General features: G+C 34.4%; 1 protein-coding gene and 1 pseudogene across 5 annotated transcripts in view; one reads left to right on the top strand and one right to left on the bottom strand.

Annotated features, from left to right (window-relative positions):
- Positions 1 to 70: 70 nt before the first annotated feature.
- Positions 71 to 1,411, top strand: LOC138386513 (tubulin alpha-1C chain pseudogene; annotated as a pseudogene).
- An 11,396-nt stretch (positions 1,412 to 12,807) lies between these two features.
- PDCD10 (programmed cell death 10) overlaps positions 12,808 to 20,687 on the bottom strand; it is a 74,083-nt gene continuing 66,203 nt past the window's right edge. For 4 of the 5 annotated variants that reach the window (XM_069472972.1, XM_069472970.1, XM_069472973.1 and 1 more), the window contains 3 exons: positions 16,881 to 16,959; positions 16,505 to 16,587; positions 13,436 to 13,881 (listed from right to left, as the gene is read on the bottom strand). In XM_069472972.1, the coding sequence (XP_069329073.1) occupies positions 13,800 to 13,881; positions 16,505 to 16,587; positions 16,881 to 16,959 (244 nt within the window). In that variant the 3' untranslated portion in view covers positions 13,436 to 13,799. Of the gene's footprint in view, positions 13,882 to 16,504; positions 16,588 to 16,880; positions 16,960 to 20,687 lie in introns of all 5 variants that reach the window. The other variant, XM_069472968.1, reaches the window with a different exon arrangement.

Below are 20,687 nucleotides of genomic sequence, written 5' to 3'. Positions count from 1 at the left end.
TGTTAGTGGGAGATCCTTGCTGCTGTCCCTTCACCATCTCTGGTGCTGCAGGGCCCTACAAGTCCCCACCATGCATGAGTGCATCTCCATCCAGGTTGTTGGTGTCCAGATTGGCAATGCCTGCTAGGAGCTCTACTGCCTGGAACACAGCATCCAGCCTGATGGCCAGATGCCAAGTGACAAGACCACTGGGGGAGGACATGACTCCTTCAACATCTTCTTGTGTGAAACAGGCTCTGGCAAGCATGTGCCCAGGGAAGTATTTGTAGACCTGGAACACACAGTCATTGACTAAGTTTGCACTGATACCTACTGCCAGCTCTTATACCCTGGGCAGCTCATCACAGGAAAGAAAGATGCTTCCAGTAACTGTGCCCGTGGACACTACACCATCGGCAAGGAGATCACTTACCTCATTTTGGACCAAACTCATAAGCTGGATGACCAGGGCACAGGTCTTCAGGGCTTCTGGGTTTTCCACAGCTTTGGTGGGGGAACTGGTTCTGGGTTCACCTCCCTGCTGATGGAACACCTCTCTGTTGATTATGGCAAGAAGTCCAAGCCAGAGCTCCCCATTTACCCAGATCCCCAGGTGTCCACAGCTGTAGTTGAGCCCTACAACTCCATCCTCACCACCCACACCACCCTGAAGCACTCTGATTGTGCTTTCATGGCAGACAATGAGGCCACCTAAGACATCTGTCTTAGAAACCTCGATATTGAGCACCCAACCTACACTAACCTTAACTGCCTTATTGGACAGATTGTGTCCTCCATCACTTCTTCCCTCAGAATGGATGGAGCCCTGAATGCTGATCTGACAGAATTCCAAACCAACCTGGTGCTCTATCTCCACATCTCCTTCCCTCTGGCCACATATTTACCCCTGTGATCTCTGCTGGGAAAGCCTACATGAACAGCTTACTGTGGCAGAGATCACCAATGCTTGCTTCGAGCCAACCAACCAGATAGCAAAATGTGACCCTCGCTGTGGTAAATACACGGCTTGCGGCCCGTTACACAGCAGTGATGTGGTCCCCAAAGATGTCATTGTAGCCATTACTACCATCAAGACCAAGCGTACCATCTGGTGTGTGGATCGGTGTTCCACTGGCTTTAAGGTTGGCATCGATTACCAGCCTCCCCCCTGTGGTACCTGGTAGAGAGACCTGGCCAAGGTGCAGAGAGCTGTGTGCATGTTGAGCAACACCACAGCTGTTGCCAAGGCCTAGGCTCACCTGGACCGCAGGTTGGACCTGATGTATGGCAGATGTGCCTTTGTTCACTGGTACATGGGTTCAGGATGGAGGAATGGCAGTTTTCTGAAGCCCATGAGGACGTGGCTGCCTTTAGAAGGATGATGAGGAAGTTGGAGCAGACTGAGGGAGAGGATGAGGGTGAAGAATATTAACCTGTCTGCTATAATTTTACACTCTGTTGTCTTGGGAGTATTTAATTTATTCTGTGAAACTGTCTATCGCGGCCCTAAATTGTCAATATAAGTGATGTTTCCATTTAGAACATAGACACCCACACACATATATATTTTTTTTTAATCTCTTTAATACTCTTTTTTTTTCTGGTCAACCTTCTACTTACAACAACAACAACAACAAAAAATCAGAAAAGTCTACACTCCTATGAAAAATGCTGCCACTTCACCTTTGTTTACTCTAAGAAATTCTGTCTAGGAAAGCAAAGAAATGAAAAGAAAAAAAAAGGCAATAGAAAGGAATTTAAAACTTGTAAAAATCAAAGTTCTGAAACAAACTGCACTTTAAAAGATTGAAAACTGTAGTTCCAAGACAGAATACTGCCACAATAAATATTTCTTACAGAACACAGTGCTCCTGAACATAGTGCCTCTGATTAAAAGCCCTGAAGACCAAGGGCCTCTATTTCTCCACAGCTGGAGCAGCAATTGTCAAATTAATATCGGAAGTACACTCCTAAATCAAGTTGTTGCGAGTGTACTTATAGAGAAAGCTTCTTACAAAATGCATATAGAGCTTTTGCAATCCTTGCCTAGGCCAAATGCTGTCACAGAAAATGGATCTCAATTTACTCAACACATTTGGTTTTGTAATTTGCAAGATTAACTCTTGCCATTGTCTGAAAAATATGAAAAAAAGGCAAGCTTTAAAAATACACTCTTGAATTAGGGAGTTATGCATGTTCAGAGCAGATGATAGGAGTGCTAATTATTGTGTCTATGTCCACTACAGATGTGTGTGGGGTGGAGGGGCAGTAAACTCAAGAAAAGGAGCTTATCGATCTATTGGGAAAACACAGTGTGGTAATGGTGTGGCTTACAACTTTACCAAGTGGGATACTAAATTTAGGGAAGTGAGTCAAGTTTTCAATTAGGGGGAAATGATACAGATCTATGAAAATAGCCAGCTGCATGACCTTGAGGAAGTTACTTAACTTCTCTGGTTTCAGAATCTTCATCTGTTAAATTAAACGATCTTTAAAGTCTCTTCCAGTACTTAATTTTAAAAGGAGGGGGAGGGGGGAATGTTGTGAGCTCTGTAGAAAAAGAAAAGATGCTATGCCCCAGGTAATATTATTGAATTCATACTTGACTGTGAACATTGTAAAAACTTCTAAAATAATGATAAATGAGCTAGGTGTTCATGCTGAGGTCACTGGAGAGCTATGGAAACTTTTAAGCTGGGAATGTAACGTGATGAGATGTGCACTTATGAAAGATCATTGATTGCCCAGTGGGTCTCACCTAGTTAGTTTTACAAATGATCTAGGCAGTTTTTAAAAATCCAATGCCCAGCCCTATTCCAGAACAATTATTTAAAATCTCTGGAGGTGGAATCCAGGCACCAGTAATTTTTAAAATTAGTCAGATGTTTCAGTTGTGCAGCCACAGGTCAGAACTACTGGTTTGAAAGGAGGCAAGACCAGCTGGGAGACAATTGAGGTAATAAAGTCAGCAGGCGATGATAACTTATGTATAGACTAGAAAAACATCAGAGATATAAGACTATTTGATGAGTGCAGAATCCAGAGTGGACATCAACACAATCCTGAAATATCTATGCAAATTTTTGAATTCAGAAAGCATGTTAATATTTTAAAATATTAAAAAATAAAAATTCAATAAGGATGGGAACACACTAAAATTGAATACAAACAGAAAAAAGTGAGCCTAACCAAATGCATAACATAATCACAAGGAAAAAAAAAAAAGTCCAAGGAAGTTTAGGGCACAATACCTCAACTATATAATCTCAATTTAAGGGGAAAAAAAGAACTACCTGTGCAAAGAAATATTGATCTCTAATAGATTTCTTGATTGTGGTGGCATAGGTCTAGCTATTTTAAAACAATGTTGTGCCTATTATAAGATTGTGCAAATAAATATTGTTTTATTTTAGGAATCAGGGTTTCCATTGTAGCAGAAGGGAGATACAAATATGGAATAGAGGAAGGCAAGAAAGAACTCTGTGCACTTGGATAGGAAGTAGATCAGTAAAAATTTACACACACACAGACACACACACACTTTCATAGCTCTGACTGCTGAGACACCTCAGTTGCAATGAGCACACTCAGAGCCCAGATCTTCATTTCTAAATACCATTTTCCTTGTAGAAATGGATTCCGGGCTAAAGCAGGAGTAGTACAAGACGAACCTGAAATGTTTTGTTGCCTAGAAAGTAAGAAAATGCTTTTCAAACGAGAGACACATCAAAAGGAAATAAAAGAAAGCATAAAGGGGCTCCCAAATCAGGATCAATTTGAGTATCAAAATAAATAATGACAGGAATGGGTAACACTGAGAGAGGGAAATGTTGATAAAATTAGAAAATCATTATTTTACAACCAACTTTGGTAATAATTGATTTGGGAACATCAATGGATGAAAGTTTCTTAGGAAATAAAATACTTAAATAATTTAAATGTATTCTCCCTGCAGGTGACTTATATTTACAGAAAGAACAGGAGTACTTTTCAGTGGAGCAAGTTATAGAAGTTAACATCACCAATAACCGGACAAACTGACATCGTGTATATCCTGATGAGATGCTCTAAGCACCCAACACCACTTCTGCAATACCCCTGCCAAGATGTGTAACTGAGATTAATCATAAGTCAACAGTCTGACAAACCCAAATTGATGGAATTCTATAAAACAGACAACCGTCCCCTTCAAAAAAAATGTCAATGTTATAAAAAGACAAAGAAAAATTTAGACTGAAGATACATGGCAACTAAATGCACTTCATGATCCTGGATTGGCTCCTGATTTGGGGGTGGCAGCGTGGGGAGAGGGGACAGTATTGGAAGAATAGGCAAAACTTGAATATGAACTGTATAATTGATAATAAATAGCATTGAATCAATATCAAATTTTTGAATTTTATCATTGCCTTGTGGTTATGTAAGAGAATGTATTCTTAAGAGACAGATGGTGAAGTATTTAGGATAAGGATCATGACACCTGCAATGTTTTTGATTGGTTCAACAATAATGACAATATATATGATAATATATGCATATGCATATATTACCATATGTATTAAATGCAGTTCTGTATCTTTAAAATCTTTTCCTGCTAAAAATTAAATGAAAAGTGCAAATTTCAGGATTTGTGCTTGAGCAGTGATAGCACCAACAGATACACAGCTGAGTGTGAGGACAATCGCACTCAGGAAATCCACTGGCTCTGGGCTCACTTTGGCTTTTATACCTGAAAGTCACATAGCACCTTCCACCTGCCCAGGTGTCCATGACTAGTGCCCATTCTCCAGTGCAGCCTGCATCTCAATACCAGCTATTCATTTCTTCATAAACACTTGCAACAGTGAAGTACGAGTACATGATTCGTTACAGTCTTTAGCCAAGTCTCATTTGCCTTAGGTCCAGTATATATAAACTTCTCCTAATTCCTGGAATTAATGTGGCAAAGGTGATTTTACAAAAGGTCAAATGCTGAAGTATTTCTGAAGCTTAAGAAAAGGCTACTGAACAAATTGTTAACCTTTTCCTTCTAGACGTCGTAGTTTGGGTTCCCTACCCAACATCTATTCCCTGCCTCTTCCTTGTTAACAGAACACCCATTTCAAACAGAAGAACACTGTGCCTCACGCTAAACAAGACAACCTACTTTCCTAGATTCCCTTACTAGTAGAAATGATCATGTACCACAATTCTGTCCAATGAAACCATATGTGGAAGACTGTTGGAGACCTTGGAAAGGCTTTTGCTTTATTGATAAGACAGGAAAGGTGCAGCCTCTTCCATTTATCCTGCCTTGAATGTGGACATGATGATTGTAGTAGCTAAGGAAAAGACTATGAAAACCTCCCAAAGTCCAAATTTGAGACACTCTATCAAAATCAGCAACTTCCTTTCTCTAAATTTCTTATGTAAAAAATTTTTTATTTATTTAAACATTATTTAGTTTTGTTGCCTGCAACCTAATGTATTCCTAACAGATACAAGCAATTACGAACATGACAGTAATAATAGCAATATTAGTTTTCTGAGAACCAGCTAAGTGGGATGTCCAATCAAGAACTGGATATGTGTGACAGAATGTGTTTTCTTAGGTGTTTTGTATTTTAGAAGATTGGTGGGGGGGAAGGAGGGAGACCAAGATAGGAAGATCAGTGCAGAGCAGCATTCTGTCCACTGTTCACAGCAAAGCCATACTTGAAATCTCTATTTCTCTGCTTTTTGTATTTTAAACATACAAGGAGGCAAAGAAACAAGTAGCGTTGTTTTTCATTTGTACTTTTCCTGCTGTTACCCAGGAAGTATCTGTTGTTTATGTGTTTTGTTTTTTCTCTCATGTAGGAAAAAGTGAAAAACAAAATAGAAAACTCCGCATTAAATTCTGATTAATCAGGGGAGTTCTGTAGCTAATAACCGTGTAGACGAGCAGAAGGAAGAGATTTGGATAAACAAGAGAAGAAAAATGAAATAACGCAATGAGTAAAAAAGGTCAGCGAGAAAGTGGTTGAAATGGAAAATATTCAAAGAGGGTCCAACGTATTTTTAATTGATGCCCCAGAAGGACAAAAACAATGGAATAGAACTAATATTAGCTTAAACTGTAATTTAAGAAAACTTTCCAGAAATAAAGTACCTCAATCTACCCATAGAAAAGGCCCATAAGGTACAAAAAAAAAAAAAAAAAAAAAGACCTGGAATAATCATTTTGGTTCATATTCTAACTTCTCAAAAACAACTTACGAAGCAGGGCAACAGTGAAGCCACATTTTCAAGAAACTTAAGGAAAGAAAATGTGAACCAAGGATATTATAAACCACCAAGATATCCCTTAAGTATAAAGACTATAGAAAAATAATGCTGAACACAAAAGAACTCACAGAATACTATATAGATGTAACTTCCCTGAGGAACCTACTAAAGGATGAACTTAATCCAATCAAGAGATGAATGAAAACTTTGTTAAAAAGACTAACAGTGAGCACTTTATATAATTAGTTGTAGAGTTTAGACAAATAATAATGGAAACATGGGTAGAAGAATAATATGCAAACTTCTATGTTTCGATGAAATAGAAAAATGTGAGGAAAAGGGAGAGAAAAAGAAAACAATAGAATAAGAATGCTGACTGTTATTTAGGTAATAGGTGAAAGTTAAAGGATATGTTTTAAAACTGGCATACCAGATAGTAAAAGTTTAAGTACAAAGAAAAGGGGATTAAGACTATAAAATGAAGCAACAACTAGAATAAAAATATAAACCTTTCCAAACAACAAAAAGAATGTTTTAAAAAAGCAAAAAAGACACATCAAATAGAAAGTAACTATAACATAATACACACAAAAATTTTAACAAATAATATAACAGAATTAAGCCCAAACTTGAACAGTTGTATCAGTAAATGTGAATGGGTTTAACTCAAGGTCAAAAGACAAATTTTAAAAATTATTAAACAAGACAAAGAATAACACTTTGCAATATTAAAATCCACATTTAACATTTAGGATATAACCGGTTTTGTATATACAACAACGCAGCAATCACCTATATCAAATAAAACCGAGATGCAAAGAGAAATAGAAACAAACACACCACTAAAAGGAGACTTTAACACACAGTACTAGCCAGGTCAAGTGAATAAAAATTAAGTAAAGATATATAAGAATTCAACAACATAGCCATTAAAGTAGACTTTTTGGATATATATTGAATATTACATCTTAAAAATAGAGAAAAATATAATCTTAAGTATGCATGAAATATTATACATGAAAAAAACTGAACATATATTAGGGCACAAAGAAAACAGGTACTATAAAGTAAAATTACCACAAACATTACTTGGTGATCACAATGCAATAAAAACAGAAATTAAAAATGATACCAAAAAGGCCCTTCCACTTGAAAATTAGATAGTCTTTTAAAATTAGCTCTTGGACAAAATAGAAAATACAAACAAAAATTATAAAATTTGTGAAAAATTATGATATAGAGAGTACATTCTAAGCACTAATCAGAAAATATTTCATAGCACTAAATATCAATATCAATTTAAAAAATGAGTTAACTGAAAGAGCTAGAAGAATAACAACAAAATAAAATAAAAGAGAGACCAAGGAATAAAATAATAAATATTGGACCAGAAATTAAGAGGTAGAGAATAGAAAAATTAATGAGTATCAAATTAATGAATGAAGTCATGGAAAAACCAAAACAACAAAACAAATGACTTGCTAGTTTAATAAAGAATAAAAGGGAGAAGTGCAAATATACAGAATAAAAAATAAGAGAGAAATAACTACTGATATAGAGAATTTAAAAAAGAAACATAAAAGATTACTTCAGTGGAAACACATTTGAAAAACCGAGAGGAAATAAATAATTTCTTAAAAACACAGCTTCGCAAACTGATCCCTGTAAAGATAGAAAGCTTAAAGAAACCAATCTGAACAGAAGAAATAAAGTTATAAAGAAGCTACTCCACAAAAAAGCACCAAATCCAGATAGTTTAACAGGAGAGTTGATAGACTACATAAAAATTGGAAGAAAAAAAAAGTTTGCATGTCAAAAGAACAACATAAAAAAGTCAAAATTACAAAAAGATATAAAAATGGTCCTTAAAAAAGATGTTTAACTTTACTCATAAGAAAAATGCAAATCAAATCTACAATGAAATACCACTTTTCACATATCACACTGGCAAAAATTCAAAAGCCTGACAATATATTGTTAGTGAAGCTATGGGGAAAGTCTTGCATGTTGCTGCTGGAACGTGAAATGCCACAACCTTTACAGAAAGGCAATATTAACAAAACTACACGTGCATATATCCTTTGATTTAGTAATCCCACTTCTAGAATCTACTCTGAAGCTTTAACTTAAACATAACAGAATTATATATGAAAGGTCATTCATTGTAGCATTATGTGTATTTTTGCAAAGTATTAAAAATTATCGAAATGTCCATGTATAGAAGATTCATTAATTAAACTACGGCAACTACACACCAAGGAATACTACCAAAAAATAAAATAAAGGAGAAAGATGTCTATGAACTTACATGGAGTGATTTATGGAGATAAGTGAGAAAGGCAACATGCATTAACAATATGTACGTGTGAAATAGCTAATAAGCACATAAATAGATTCTCAACATCATTGTCATTAGGAAATGCAAATTAAAAATACTATGGGCTACCACTTCACACTTACTAGAACATCTGTAATTTTAACAAATGATAAAAGGATGTGGAGGAAACAGGAAACCCTCATACATTGCTGGTAATGTAAAATGGTACAGCCACTTGGAAAATAGTTTGGCAGTCTCTTAAAAAGTTAAATATAAATTTACCGTACAACCCAGCAATTCCACTCCTGGGTATTTACCCCAAAATGAAAACCTATGTCCAGAAAAAGACTTGCATGTGAATATTCACGGCAGCACTATGCACCATAGCCAAAAAATGGAATTCAAATGTCCATCAACTATTACACAGATAAACAAAATATAATATATAATGGAATACTATTCAGCAATAAGAGTACTGACAGACATGCCTATATATGCTAAGACATGGATGAAGCTTGAAAACATTATACTATGCAAAAGAAGTCAGACTCAAAAGACAACACATTGTATGATTGTTTGTAAGAAATGTCCAGATAAGTACCAACATCAGCTAGTGGTTGCCTGGAGTGAGAAGTGGGAACAAGGAGGAACTGTAACTGGGCATGAGGGACTTCATAGGAATTATGGAACTATTCTAAAATTGGATTGTGGTCAGGTTGTACAACTCTAAATTTATTAAATATAATTAAATAGTACACTTAAGATGGGTAAATTTTTTGGCATTAAATTATACCTCAGTGAAGTTTTTTTTTTAAAAAAGGACATGATAATTTTATATGTAAATTATGTATCAATAAAACTTTTTTTAAAAAGGGCATATATGTAAGGTGACCAACCGTCCCAGTTTGCCTGATTGTCCCTGTTTTGGCACTAGAAGTTCTGTGAGGCCTCTCGGTCCTAGGAAAATTGGAATGGTTGGTTCCCCCCATTCAGGTACATTACCTTTTGTGTAAGAATGGGAAAAACAGAAAATCTACATTTATTGTTTTCCTTCATGGAAAAAAAAAAAAAGAGAGAGAACTTGGACACCTACAAGGGGTGTGGAATGGGGCAGAAGGGATATGAGAGAAAGTTAAACTTCTCGGAGTGTATGTTTTCACATAGTTCTGACTTCTAGAAGCATGTTAAGGTTCTCCATATTTTAAAAATAAAATTAACTCAACAAGCATGGGAAGCGGTTGGGAGAAGAACCTTAAACCTGAAGGCAAACTGAAAAAATGAACTCAATTGCATTTTAAAAAGAAAACGTAAATCACAGTGAGGGAGGGGGAAGAAACAGAATCCAGGTAATCTGTATAAACACACAATGTAACCATTATCCTTAATTTGGGGCAGGGTACAGATTGGGTGAGAACTGTAAGCAAATCTTGCTTTTCAGTGACACTTGGGAAAAAGCAATCCTAAAATCATGTTAGATATATTACAGGATTGAGAGAGTAAATAAATCGATTATTGGGGGATCCAGGATTTTGATGAAGGGACACAGAAACATGGAATGGAGAAGCCAAGAAAGAACCCTGTGAGAATGGATTGCAACTGGAGGTATTGGTATAAACTCATGATTTCTAAAATCAAACATAAGCGCATATAAGCACATGTAAATGTAGTGTACACACATTATTTGTATGTGTATGCACAGTCATCCTTTGGTACCTGCGGGGGATTGGTTCCAGGACCCCCGGGGATACCAAAATCCACGGATACTTGAGTCCCTTACATAAAATAACATGGTATCTGCCTATAACCTATACATATTCTCCCGCCTACTTTAATCTCTAGATTACTTATAGTATCAAATACAATGTAAATGTTATGTAATTAGTTGTTATACTGTATTTTTTTATTGTACTTTTAATTTTTTTCTGAATATTTTCAATCCCCCATTGTTTGAATCCAGAGATGCAGAACCCACAGATGCGAAACCCATGGATACAGAGGGGTGACTGTACATACATGACATTTTCTAGTTCTGTCTGCTGAACAGCCTAGAAATAAACACCCAGTAGCAATGAGCAGATCCAGCATCCAGAGCTAGGTATCTAATATCATTCCCTACGGTCCTATGGAGAACTTGCCGATTGTAGATCTTGGAATATCTTTTATGTAAGATAATAAGTGCTTTAAACAAAATGATAGAGGATGACAAGAACACAAGAGCCAGCTTGAAGGAGTTCCTGTTGGTCAAATTTAAGATAATTTGAGCACCAAAGTAATGAATTAAAAACCACTGGGAAAAAAAATAGAAAAGCATGAGTATATAACAATAACAGACATAAGAATTTAGGTGGCTGTAGATACATGGATGAATGGATGGATGGATGGATCAAAAGAAAGAGGGCTCCTGCTTACATTAGCATGCTGACTGCCAACTGGTGCATGTGGAAAGCATACTGAAGGTGGGAAATCACCATCTTGCAACTACCAAAGACAAGAACGAATAAGCGAGAATCACAAATGGATGCTAAATCCTGGGGGAAAATGTTAGCATGGACTTAAAAGAGTCTTCCACAGATTATTAGTTACAAGGTAAAAAATAACTATAAATTGAAGAAACTGACCACCACCTTGGTCAGGTGACCAAAACTAGCATCACCAATAAGATGGGCACTTGTGTGCCCTCATGTCATGCCCTGATGATGCTGTACCATCAATGCAGTATTCTGACCAAGAATGCATAACTTCAATCTAATCAGGAGGAAACCCAAAATGAGAAACATTCTATTAAAAAGGAAGGGCAGAGGGAGAGAAGATTATAGTCTTCAAAAACATGTCAATGTCATGAAAGACAAAGATGGTTATGGAAATGATCCAGAGTAAAGGAGTCTTAAGGAAGGGCAAAGGAACAAGTAAATAATAAAACTAAGAGGGTAAAATTTGAACAACAGGTAAATCTGAGTAAAATATGGATATTGTTTGTACTATGTTTCCAAATTTCCTATAAATTTGAAATCATCTCCATATAAAAAGTTTATAAAAAACAATTAGAAGGGACTGATATTGGATTGCCAACCTTATGTTTTGCCCAATAAGGTTATTAAAATGCAATCATTAAAAAAAAAACCACATATCATACTGATTAAAAAAAAAAAGTGTGAGAAGGCATTTTAAATATCCAAAAAAAATAATCCTTTAAAATGAATAAATTTAGATTTATGAAAAAAAATCATTGTCCTAATTAGTCTCATTTTTCTGTGGACAAAAGAGAGAGGTGTGTCACATTGGTGTTTGAGAACTAGTATCCTAAACAAGGTGTATTTTTGGCAATGAACAGTTCAGTGGAAAGAGATGGAATCTGGACACCAATGAATTTAAACCCTGGCCCTAGCAGTTACCAGTTGTGTGATCTAAGCTCTGTTTCCTCAATTGCAAGGCAGATAGCTAAGTCACAAGACTGTTAAGAGAATTAAATAAATCTACCTAGAATAGTGCTCAACACAGAGAAGGTGCTCAACAAATGGTCTCCTCTTCCTTTCCTCTGAAGCCGCTTTCCTGTTCTCTGGAGATGTATCTGAATGTGACCACACTGGCCCTTTCTTCACTGACACAAATGAGCTCTGCTGGAAGGATGAGAAACTGAAGTATTCTGAAAATAAGCCTCCTTTTTGGAGGTATATTTCTTGAAAATTTAAGCTAGAAATATTCAATAGTGGAATGAAAAGATAGAAGACTAATAAAAACAGGTGATTTGAGGCATGCTTGGTAACTGGTTGAGTTCTTTTAAGGAGAATAAAGATAAGAAGAGTAGGGATGATGGGTATTTGGTTTATGTTAGAAGAGTCTGCTGCAAATAAAACAGTATCTTTTTTCTTCATATATTCACAAGTCTACTCTGCAAATGATCACCCATCTACTTCCAAGAGGAAATGATAGTTTATGCCAAAAATAAATAGTGAAGATCACCAATTCTACTTGTTTTACTGGCTATGTATCTTTGAAGAAAAAAAATTAAATTAGTAAAATGTCCATGAATTATGAAATTTCATACAATTTTCTATTGGTTTTTTGCTTCTTTCAACATATTTCCTGTTTACATTTAACAGGATGATTTACTTTTATGTTTCCAATGATAGTAATTCTTTCAAAAATTTATTTTTCAAAATGGAGAAAAAAGTAACTAAAATAATTGCATTTACAGCAAAAAAAAAAAATATGCTTCCAACAGAAATTTAGTTCAACACTTAAAATCTTTATAAAAGATAAATAAATTCTGATTTTCCCTTTATTTTATACTTGAAAAATGAAATCACTTAACATGAATACTTATTATATAGTTTCCTTAAAACTTCTCTATGGTGAAACAAAACTACATATTTTAAAAGTGTGTAGAATATTAACACTTATGACAATTTCAAACCAACACTTGGAATATTTTCAAATTACTATTGATTGAGGCTATTTTGGAGAAAAAACTGTGCAAAGCTTATTAGGGCCCAGCATACCAGAAAGACTTAATTTTTCAGATTCAAATGTACATTGTCACAGTTTAAAAAGTGGCATTATAGTCTGAATATACTACAAGTTGCCATCTCTTTCTCATAAGTCTCTTAAAATAGGTTGCAAATATTGTAAAAATATTCAGTACTTCATTATGCAAATAACTAACAAAAATATTTCCATTGAGTACTTTTTCCCTAAAGTGATTAAGGACAAAAAATAGGAATTCTCGTTGCTTTATTATTTGATAAACTGCTAATAACCTCCTGTTAGAAGTTTTTTAGACATTACACCAAGTTGTCTTGGTCTTCTGATCATATATACACACATATATATATGCATTTTTTCAAGTAAAGAAATGTTTAACAGATGTAAACTATTTATTGAATATTTGCCACCAAATATTGTTAAATACATTATCTTGCAGCATATCGCTTTCAAGTTAAAATGTCAGAAACAAACACCAATATTTACAATTCTCTTAAGGAATGTTATATAATGACACATTAAGGCGTAAATTCTTTTGGCTTATAATTCTTAAAAGAATGATAATAGCAAAAGTGATGCAAAATCTTCAGTGTGAGATTATGATTAAGCTACATTTTACAAAAATATGGTGTAAGATGGCAATAATCCCATTCAACATCCTGGATTAGATCCCTTCAGGAGGGACTGATAATTTATACAGTCAAACTTTAAAATTTACAGATAAAGGCAGTTCAACACTGCCACTGAGAAGTACATCTCTTAACATATACAACTTTCAGGCCACAGTTTTGAAGGTCTGAAGTATTAAGTTGGTTTGATGAATTAGTCGGTTGGCACTTATGAACACATTTATTGCCCTGTTTAAAAAGAAAAAACAAGCATTAATTTCATCCAAAAAACTGACCCTTTTAAAATATTTATACTTAATGTCATCTATTAACAGTAACAGTGAAATCAATCTGGGAGAAAAAAGATAAACTGGCATTGAGCATAGTAACTTTCACTCCAATTTGGGATTTAATGGTCCTGAATCATTTGAAACTAGGAATTACTGCCCCCTGGTGGTTCTGGCTGGCAATAAAGTGTTGGAGGGCTGCTAATGGTAGGTGGCACCTCAACAACCAGAGTTCATTTATAGGTCAAACACATAACTAACCAAAAGGAAGATTCAGATGAGGTCTTCAGCTGTGGTTTCACAGACTAACAAATAAATCTGAAAAAGTATTTTACAGTCAGTCTCAAAATCTGTACGTCAATGGGCATGACAAATACTTAAGAAAAAGTTAATTACTTCCAAGCTGATTCAACCCACTCTCTTTCAACCACTGCCCTCCCCCCACTCCCCAAAAAAAACACAAGAAAAAAAAAAAATGGGTGGGAATGATAAACTACAAACTACTTTTAGGATAATCTACTTTTAAAACAAAATAATCATATAGTTTCAGTATCTTGGACCTGATAATATATAAAAATATGTTCTTAAAAATTGCTTTGTGCTCCACCACATTTTCCTAATGGCTTATCTTCATGTGCCTGGAATACAAAGCTGATGCCCCAGTCCCACTGTGTGGCCTTATCAATTTCTTAGTATCATAGGCAGAGCTTGTATCTTTATCCGACATTTCTCAAAAGACAGGGACCAGGGAGAATTAGTTGAACCAATGCAAATTCACCCCGTACTGAAAGATGGCTTAAAGACTGGGCTATATTAATAATTTTCTGTTTTGAGGAAACAAGTTTAAGACCTATGGCACATTATTCATCCACAAAGAAATAGAATTTTAAAAGCCACTCAAGAGGAAAAGTAGTAGCAAAAAGCCTGAGTGATCCCTATGTGGGAGTACATAATTTCAAATTAATGAAAATTAGGCTCTAAGTTAATTTCTATCTTTCAATGTGCTTATTCCATAGTAGTAACAAAATAGTATCAGAAGTAATGATCCCATCATGTAAATTATTCTTTTAATGTGTGTTTGGTTATTTGGGCTTAGTACAGGAGATCAAGACAGAAAAAACAAAAGTTTATTTTCAAAACACAGCTGCTACCTTATTAAACTAAGTCATCAAGGAGCCTTTCCCCTGGATAACCTGAATGGTAGTATGGAACAACATAAAACCATTAACGAAATCTAGCTCAATATCTTTATTAATATAATGTAAATATTTCAACCTGTTTGAACTGTTCAAAATGACACTGAAAATTAACAGAATTCCATCTAATGATTTTTATTATTTTTAAATATTATTACAATAATATTGTAATGGTGTGACCTGTATATGGGGGTCTTAAAACTTGAATGGTAGAATAGGATGTTTGAATCCTCTATGTAGATTACTTTTCTGACCTTGAGCACCATTAGAAAACGGCCTTGTCCACAAAATTCTAGCATTCTATTTAAAGTACAAAGAACCACCTATATAATATTACAGAAGATATGGCCTCTGCATCAGTTTACACATTATATGTATGTGTGTAGGTATGCAAAAATACATAAAATCACTTGGCTTTCTATAGTGTTCTGCAACTAAATGAATGTACATTTAAAAATAACGTCCAATTTATATTTTTAGTATACCTCCTATTTTATAGAAGGATGCTATGAAAGCCAATTTAAGTTTCTCTCCTTCCAGGACAGTGGATCAAAAGCCTTACAGCACTTTAAAACTATGTGGAGTACTTTCACAAAACATTTAAACCACGGCTCTATTCCAGGCCAACTGAACCAGAATCGGTGGAGGGGCTTAGGCAATGAGATTTTTAAAAACTCACCCCAAGTGATTCTAATGTGCAGACAGGATTTTAAGAACCACTGCTTTAACCTTATGCAGTAGTTCTAAACAGAATTGCAACATCAATATCATCTGAAAACTTCTTACCAATACAAATTCTTGGGCTCTACCCCAGACCTACAGAATCAGAAATTCTGGAGGTGGGGCCCCTTGGAGCAATTTGCAATTTGAGCCTTAACAAACCCTCCAGGTAGATTAAGCTACTAAAGTTTGAGAACCACTGCTTCAGAAGTGGGCAAAATAAGCCAGTAAACTAAAAATGCTTTTATATTTTTAATGATAAATAATAAAATAAAAAGGATACTATGTGACAGTTGAAAATTATACAAAATTCAAATTTCAGTTTCTATAAAGTTTTATTAGAACCCAATCACACCTCATTTCCATTTTATCTATGGCTGCTTATGCGCTCTAACAGCAGAGGTGAGGTGAGTAGTTGTGAAAGGACCACCTAATCTAAAATATTTACCATCTGGCCCCTTTCAGAAAAAGTCTGACAACTCCTGCTCTAGAAGAGTTATGGCTGAATTAGCAACCATTTACTTTCTATTTTTAATGGTCTGCCTTGTTTATCAGTTGCCTTGAGTACCAACAATAGAATAAAAGGGCTTAATTTATATGATTTTAGTATCATATAAAACCACATCATCTATTTAATTTTTAAAGAAAAGGATAAATGACAGTACTTACTTGCCATCTTTAAAATATGTTTTCAGAGTATCACTGAAACTTTTGGAGTACTTTACAAATTCTTTCTTTTGGTGTTCAAGTGCCTACAGACATGAAAAATAATAAGAAAAAAATACTAAATAAGAGAAATAATACAAAAGCCAAAGTCAAAGACAGGAGATCATACATAATATGGGAGGCACTTTATATTACAAATAAGCATTTTTGGAGTATTTAAACACATAAAACAGCATATTTAAATTCAAGAATAAATCCAGTGGTTAATGACACAAAACTATTTCCAATAATTAAAATCCCTTAGTATTTAATTCAATAAGACAACTAGTTGTAAACCAACATTTAGGGTGGCAACCAGCAAGGCTTCTACGAAACTTACCCTGCGGTTCTGGTATTGATATTTCTTAAAGACATTATTCACTGTATCAAGAAGTTCTTTTATTGCACTAGCTATATCCCTGTTGGAAAAGGAAAAAAAAAATCTTTAACATCAGCTACATTTGAAAGAAATTTGTCTACATATATTTTAAGAATAGCCTATACCCTGCTGTGGTCCTGATTCTCCTGACCAAACATTGCCAACTAACACCAATTTTCCCAAATCAATCACATTTCACTCAGAATTCCTCACTCAAATTTATAAGAGGGTAAACGTATCTAAGCCTTTCTTTTCCTGTTTTTTTTTTAATTTATTTTGTCTGATTAATGTAGCTGAATTCAAACTATAATAGTCTCTCCACTTTTGTTACTTGAACAATTTGTTAATGAACAATTTTATGAAATTTTACATTACATGTAACACCTTTCTGTATTTAACAATACTACATGTCAGATACCTAATAGGTTTAATGTTTAACAGAAAACATTTCCTCCTCACAGGAAATATTCCTCTTCTTCTTTTCAGACACCCTTCCCTTCTATCTAGCAAATAAATATCTTCCTCTTCCAAACCTTTGCTGTCGGTCACTATCTCCTTTAGAAGATATATTTAAATTACTGGGAGAGACAATATCAGAATATTATTCTACCTTAACCTTTCCAGCAATCATTCTTTGACTATATATGTATCAACACCTTTCTCCCTTTTCTAAAGAGAGAAGGAGAAGAAATCAATAATTCTCATGAGTTGACTTTTCATCCTATCTATGCACAATATTTTCTGAACTTTTCTTGTCATTTATATCTATGCCCTTTTCAATTTTCACCTTCTAACTTCATAGCAATTTTTTTCTGTCAAATTTAACTTTATATAATTCCGCATCTCAAATAGCCTCACAATCTCCAAGACAAGTCTTCTCTTTTTCACATCCACTCTCTTAGCTGTTAATCACTACAAAAACTTTTGTTGTTCAAATGGAATGCAAGAGTGAAAATATGAATCTAAGTAAGACCATCCCAAATATTTATTTTTAATTATATTTTTAAATCTTATTACTGATTTTTCAATTACAAATGTCAAATTTCAGATATTTCATATCTAAAACATTTTAGCTTTATTTCAAAAAAGAAAAAAAAAAAAGCTCAGTATCCAGGTTTCTGTGTGTATGTGTGTGTTTCCCAGCATATTTCCTGGTAAATAAGCACGTGGAAATTCTGTGAATTAAAGGCATATAAGATTTTGGTATAAAAAATATTTTAGCCTATCCTGAAGTAATAATATTTTTATTAAATTTTCAATAAATACTTCTTACCTCCTGTATCTCAAACATTGGTATTAGGCTGAAACATTAAACATTACATATTCAAGTAGGACAATAAATTCTACATAACCAACTGTCCAATCATTTTTTGCCTCTGTTAATAGCAGTTTTAAGTTATATAACTGTTCAATTATGGTTTTAAGCAAATTGAATCCCTCTGTACTGCTGTGATGGACAAAATCCACCACTGTTTAATAAAATGGTGTCATATGATCATACTATTACCTGAGAAAAACTACAATTTCAACAAATAAAAAATGGCAAGTCTAAATATGCAAAGTTTTCCAAATCCACAATGGAGCTATTTAAGATGGAATATAACAAAGAAAATTACAGTGATCAGTTAGCTGTTTATATATAGTCTTACTTGGTAGTGTATTTTAATATTCTGTAAAAGGGGAATATAAAAATGTGCCTTCAGTACTAATCATCATGATGAACATATCTTCCATATACAATGATAATGGCTGGATTCTACAGGTCAAAAGAGTAGTTCTGAATCAGGTTAGTGAACTCATATAGGAAGGAAAAAAAAAAAAAGGTGTGTGGGGGGTGAGGAAAATGGAGGGTTTTGCTGGACTCTATCCCAGACCTGCTAATAAATATTGGAAATCTGTCTGTACTTTAAGAGGGGTGGGGGAAACAACTCCCCAGGTGATTCTGCTGATGAGTCAGGTCTGACCTACCAAATTAATGAAAAATGTCCCCCCTAAAAAAATCTGAAGCAATTTATGCCAAATATTATGTTATCTGTATGTACACAGAAAAAGCATTTTCGTTTATGGCACCAAGGTTTATACTAGGGAAGCTAAATTATATTAGTAATTTGTTTCTTATAGGAAAAATACTAGCACAAAAATATACTACAATTAACCAGATGAGGAATTTTAAAAACTTGAAGGTAAAATAACCATCATGTAATTATGCAGCTTGAAACTGATGAATTCTGTGGTCAGAGCCAGCCGTTATGAGTAGAATGGGAAAAGTTTAGCAATTTGCAGCTATTTAGTAAGGGCAACTTTTGGGAAACATGTATGCTGAAAGACAAAAGAATCAGCGAATGTAAACATACACCTTATCAAAAAACTACATAGAAAAGTAGAGCTTCTGATCGTGCCACCTGGAGTGTATGTTTAATTTGGTTTAGACTGTACAATTCTAAAAAATCTATACTGAAACCATCATGAAAACTCCTGAAACAAATAAACCCTGGTGAATTTTAGCCTTAAGAATATGAAATGCAAATTACAAAGAGTAAATAGATAAATGCATGGCTTTTGATCTACTAAGTTGCAAGTCTCCACTAGTTATCCATTAATTGGAATGTATCAGACTTTTAAAAAAAAAACCCTACAAATTAATTTTATAAAATATTTGGATAAGCTCAGAGGTAATCAAACAGAAACATTCATTAATCAAGAGGACTTTTAAAAATCTGCTTGCTGGTTCATTTTTCCTAATCAACTCTGTACAAGGAAAGTGGGAAAAATCCTTATTTAACAATGCTAGCATGTGTCCATGAATGTATGCTAGGTTCTGTTACGCACTTTCAAGTCTCACAACTTATTACCCTCATTTACAGAGGCAGAAACGAGAATGACAGAAGCAACATATATTCAAGGTCACACAGCTAAATCTTGGACTGAAGATTCAAATCTAGGTCTACTAATATATTTAAAACTGCCTGAATATTTATTAGCTGTAAGGAATCTGTTTATTATTTTAATACAACCTATAGCATCACCTATAGTACCTGGTGTAGCAGATTTATATGCTTATTGAAAAATGTTGCTAAAATAGATGGATGATAAATATAAGAAAGTAAAATATTTTAAAGAGAAACTTTAAATTGTACATGTTGTGCCTAAAAGATAAGCGATTTTCTATTTCAGTGCAATTTTACTCACTAATTTGGCAATTAACAGTGGTAACAACATACATCAAAATGTAGAAACATACATTATAGTGATGCAAATAATTAGACCTTAGCCATCTACACTATTTGCACATGGTTGAATTTTAGTCTCAAAAATAATATATATATCAATGAACTTAGTAGGGCAAATTACCCCTCCTAAAATGGTTAGGAAATTTTCACTGCCATTACTCTTAATTCAGTTGTGCTGAGTACACTCCAGAAAACAGAACTGAAATATTACTACTCCCACATACTTGACATAAGACCCTCATAAAGCCTGTCAATGACTATGGACAAGACTGTTAAGTACAACTTCCTTATGACAAAAATATAGCTGTTAATAATGTGGTTTTCAAACTGTATCTTCTTAGAGTCACAGAGGATTTAGCAAAGATGTCTCAGAGATTCCACAGGAAGAAAAAGGGCGTAACAGGATGAGGGCTCTGGGCCTGCCATTTATACCCTAGCTTCAACCACAATACTGTTATCTCTTATGTACTGGCATTCTGTATTAGATGTCCTTTACCATTTTATCTTGCTTCTTTCAAATAGCAGAAACTCTTTTTTC

Source organism: Eulemur rufifrons, chromosome 7, assembly GCF_041146395.1.
Source record: "Eulemur rufifrons isolate Redbay chromosome 7, OSU_ERuf_1, whole genome shotgun sequence".
In the NCBI taxonomy this organism is placed as follows: Eukaryota; Metazoa; Chordata; class Mammalia; order Primates; family Lemuridae; genus Eulemur; species Eulemur rufifrons.
Note: the sequence above shows the minus strand (reverse complement) of the source record. Positions and strands in the feature narration are given on the sequence as shown.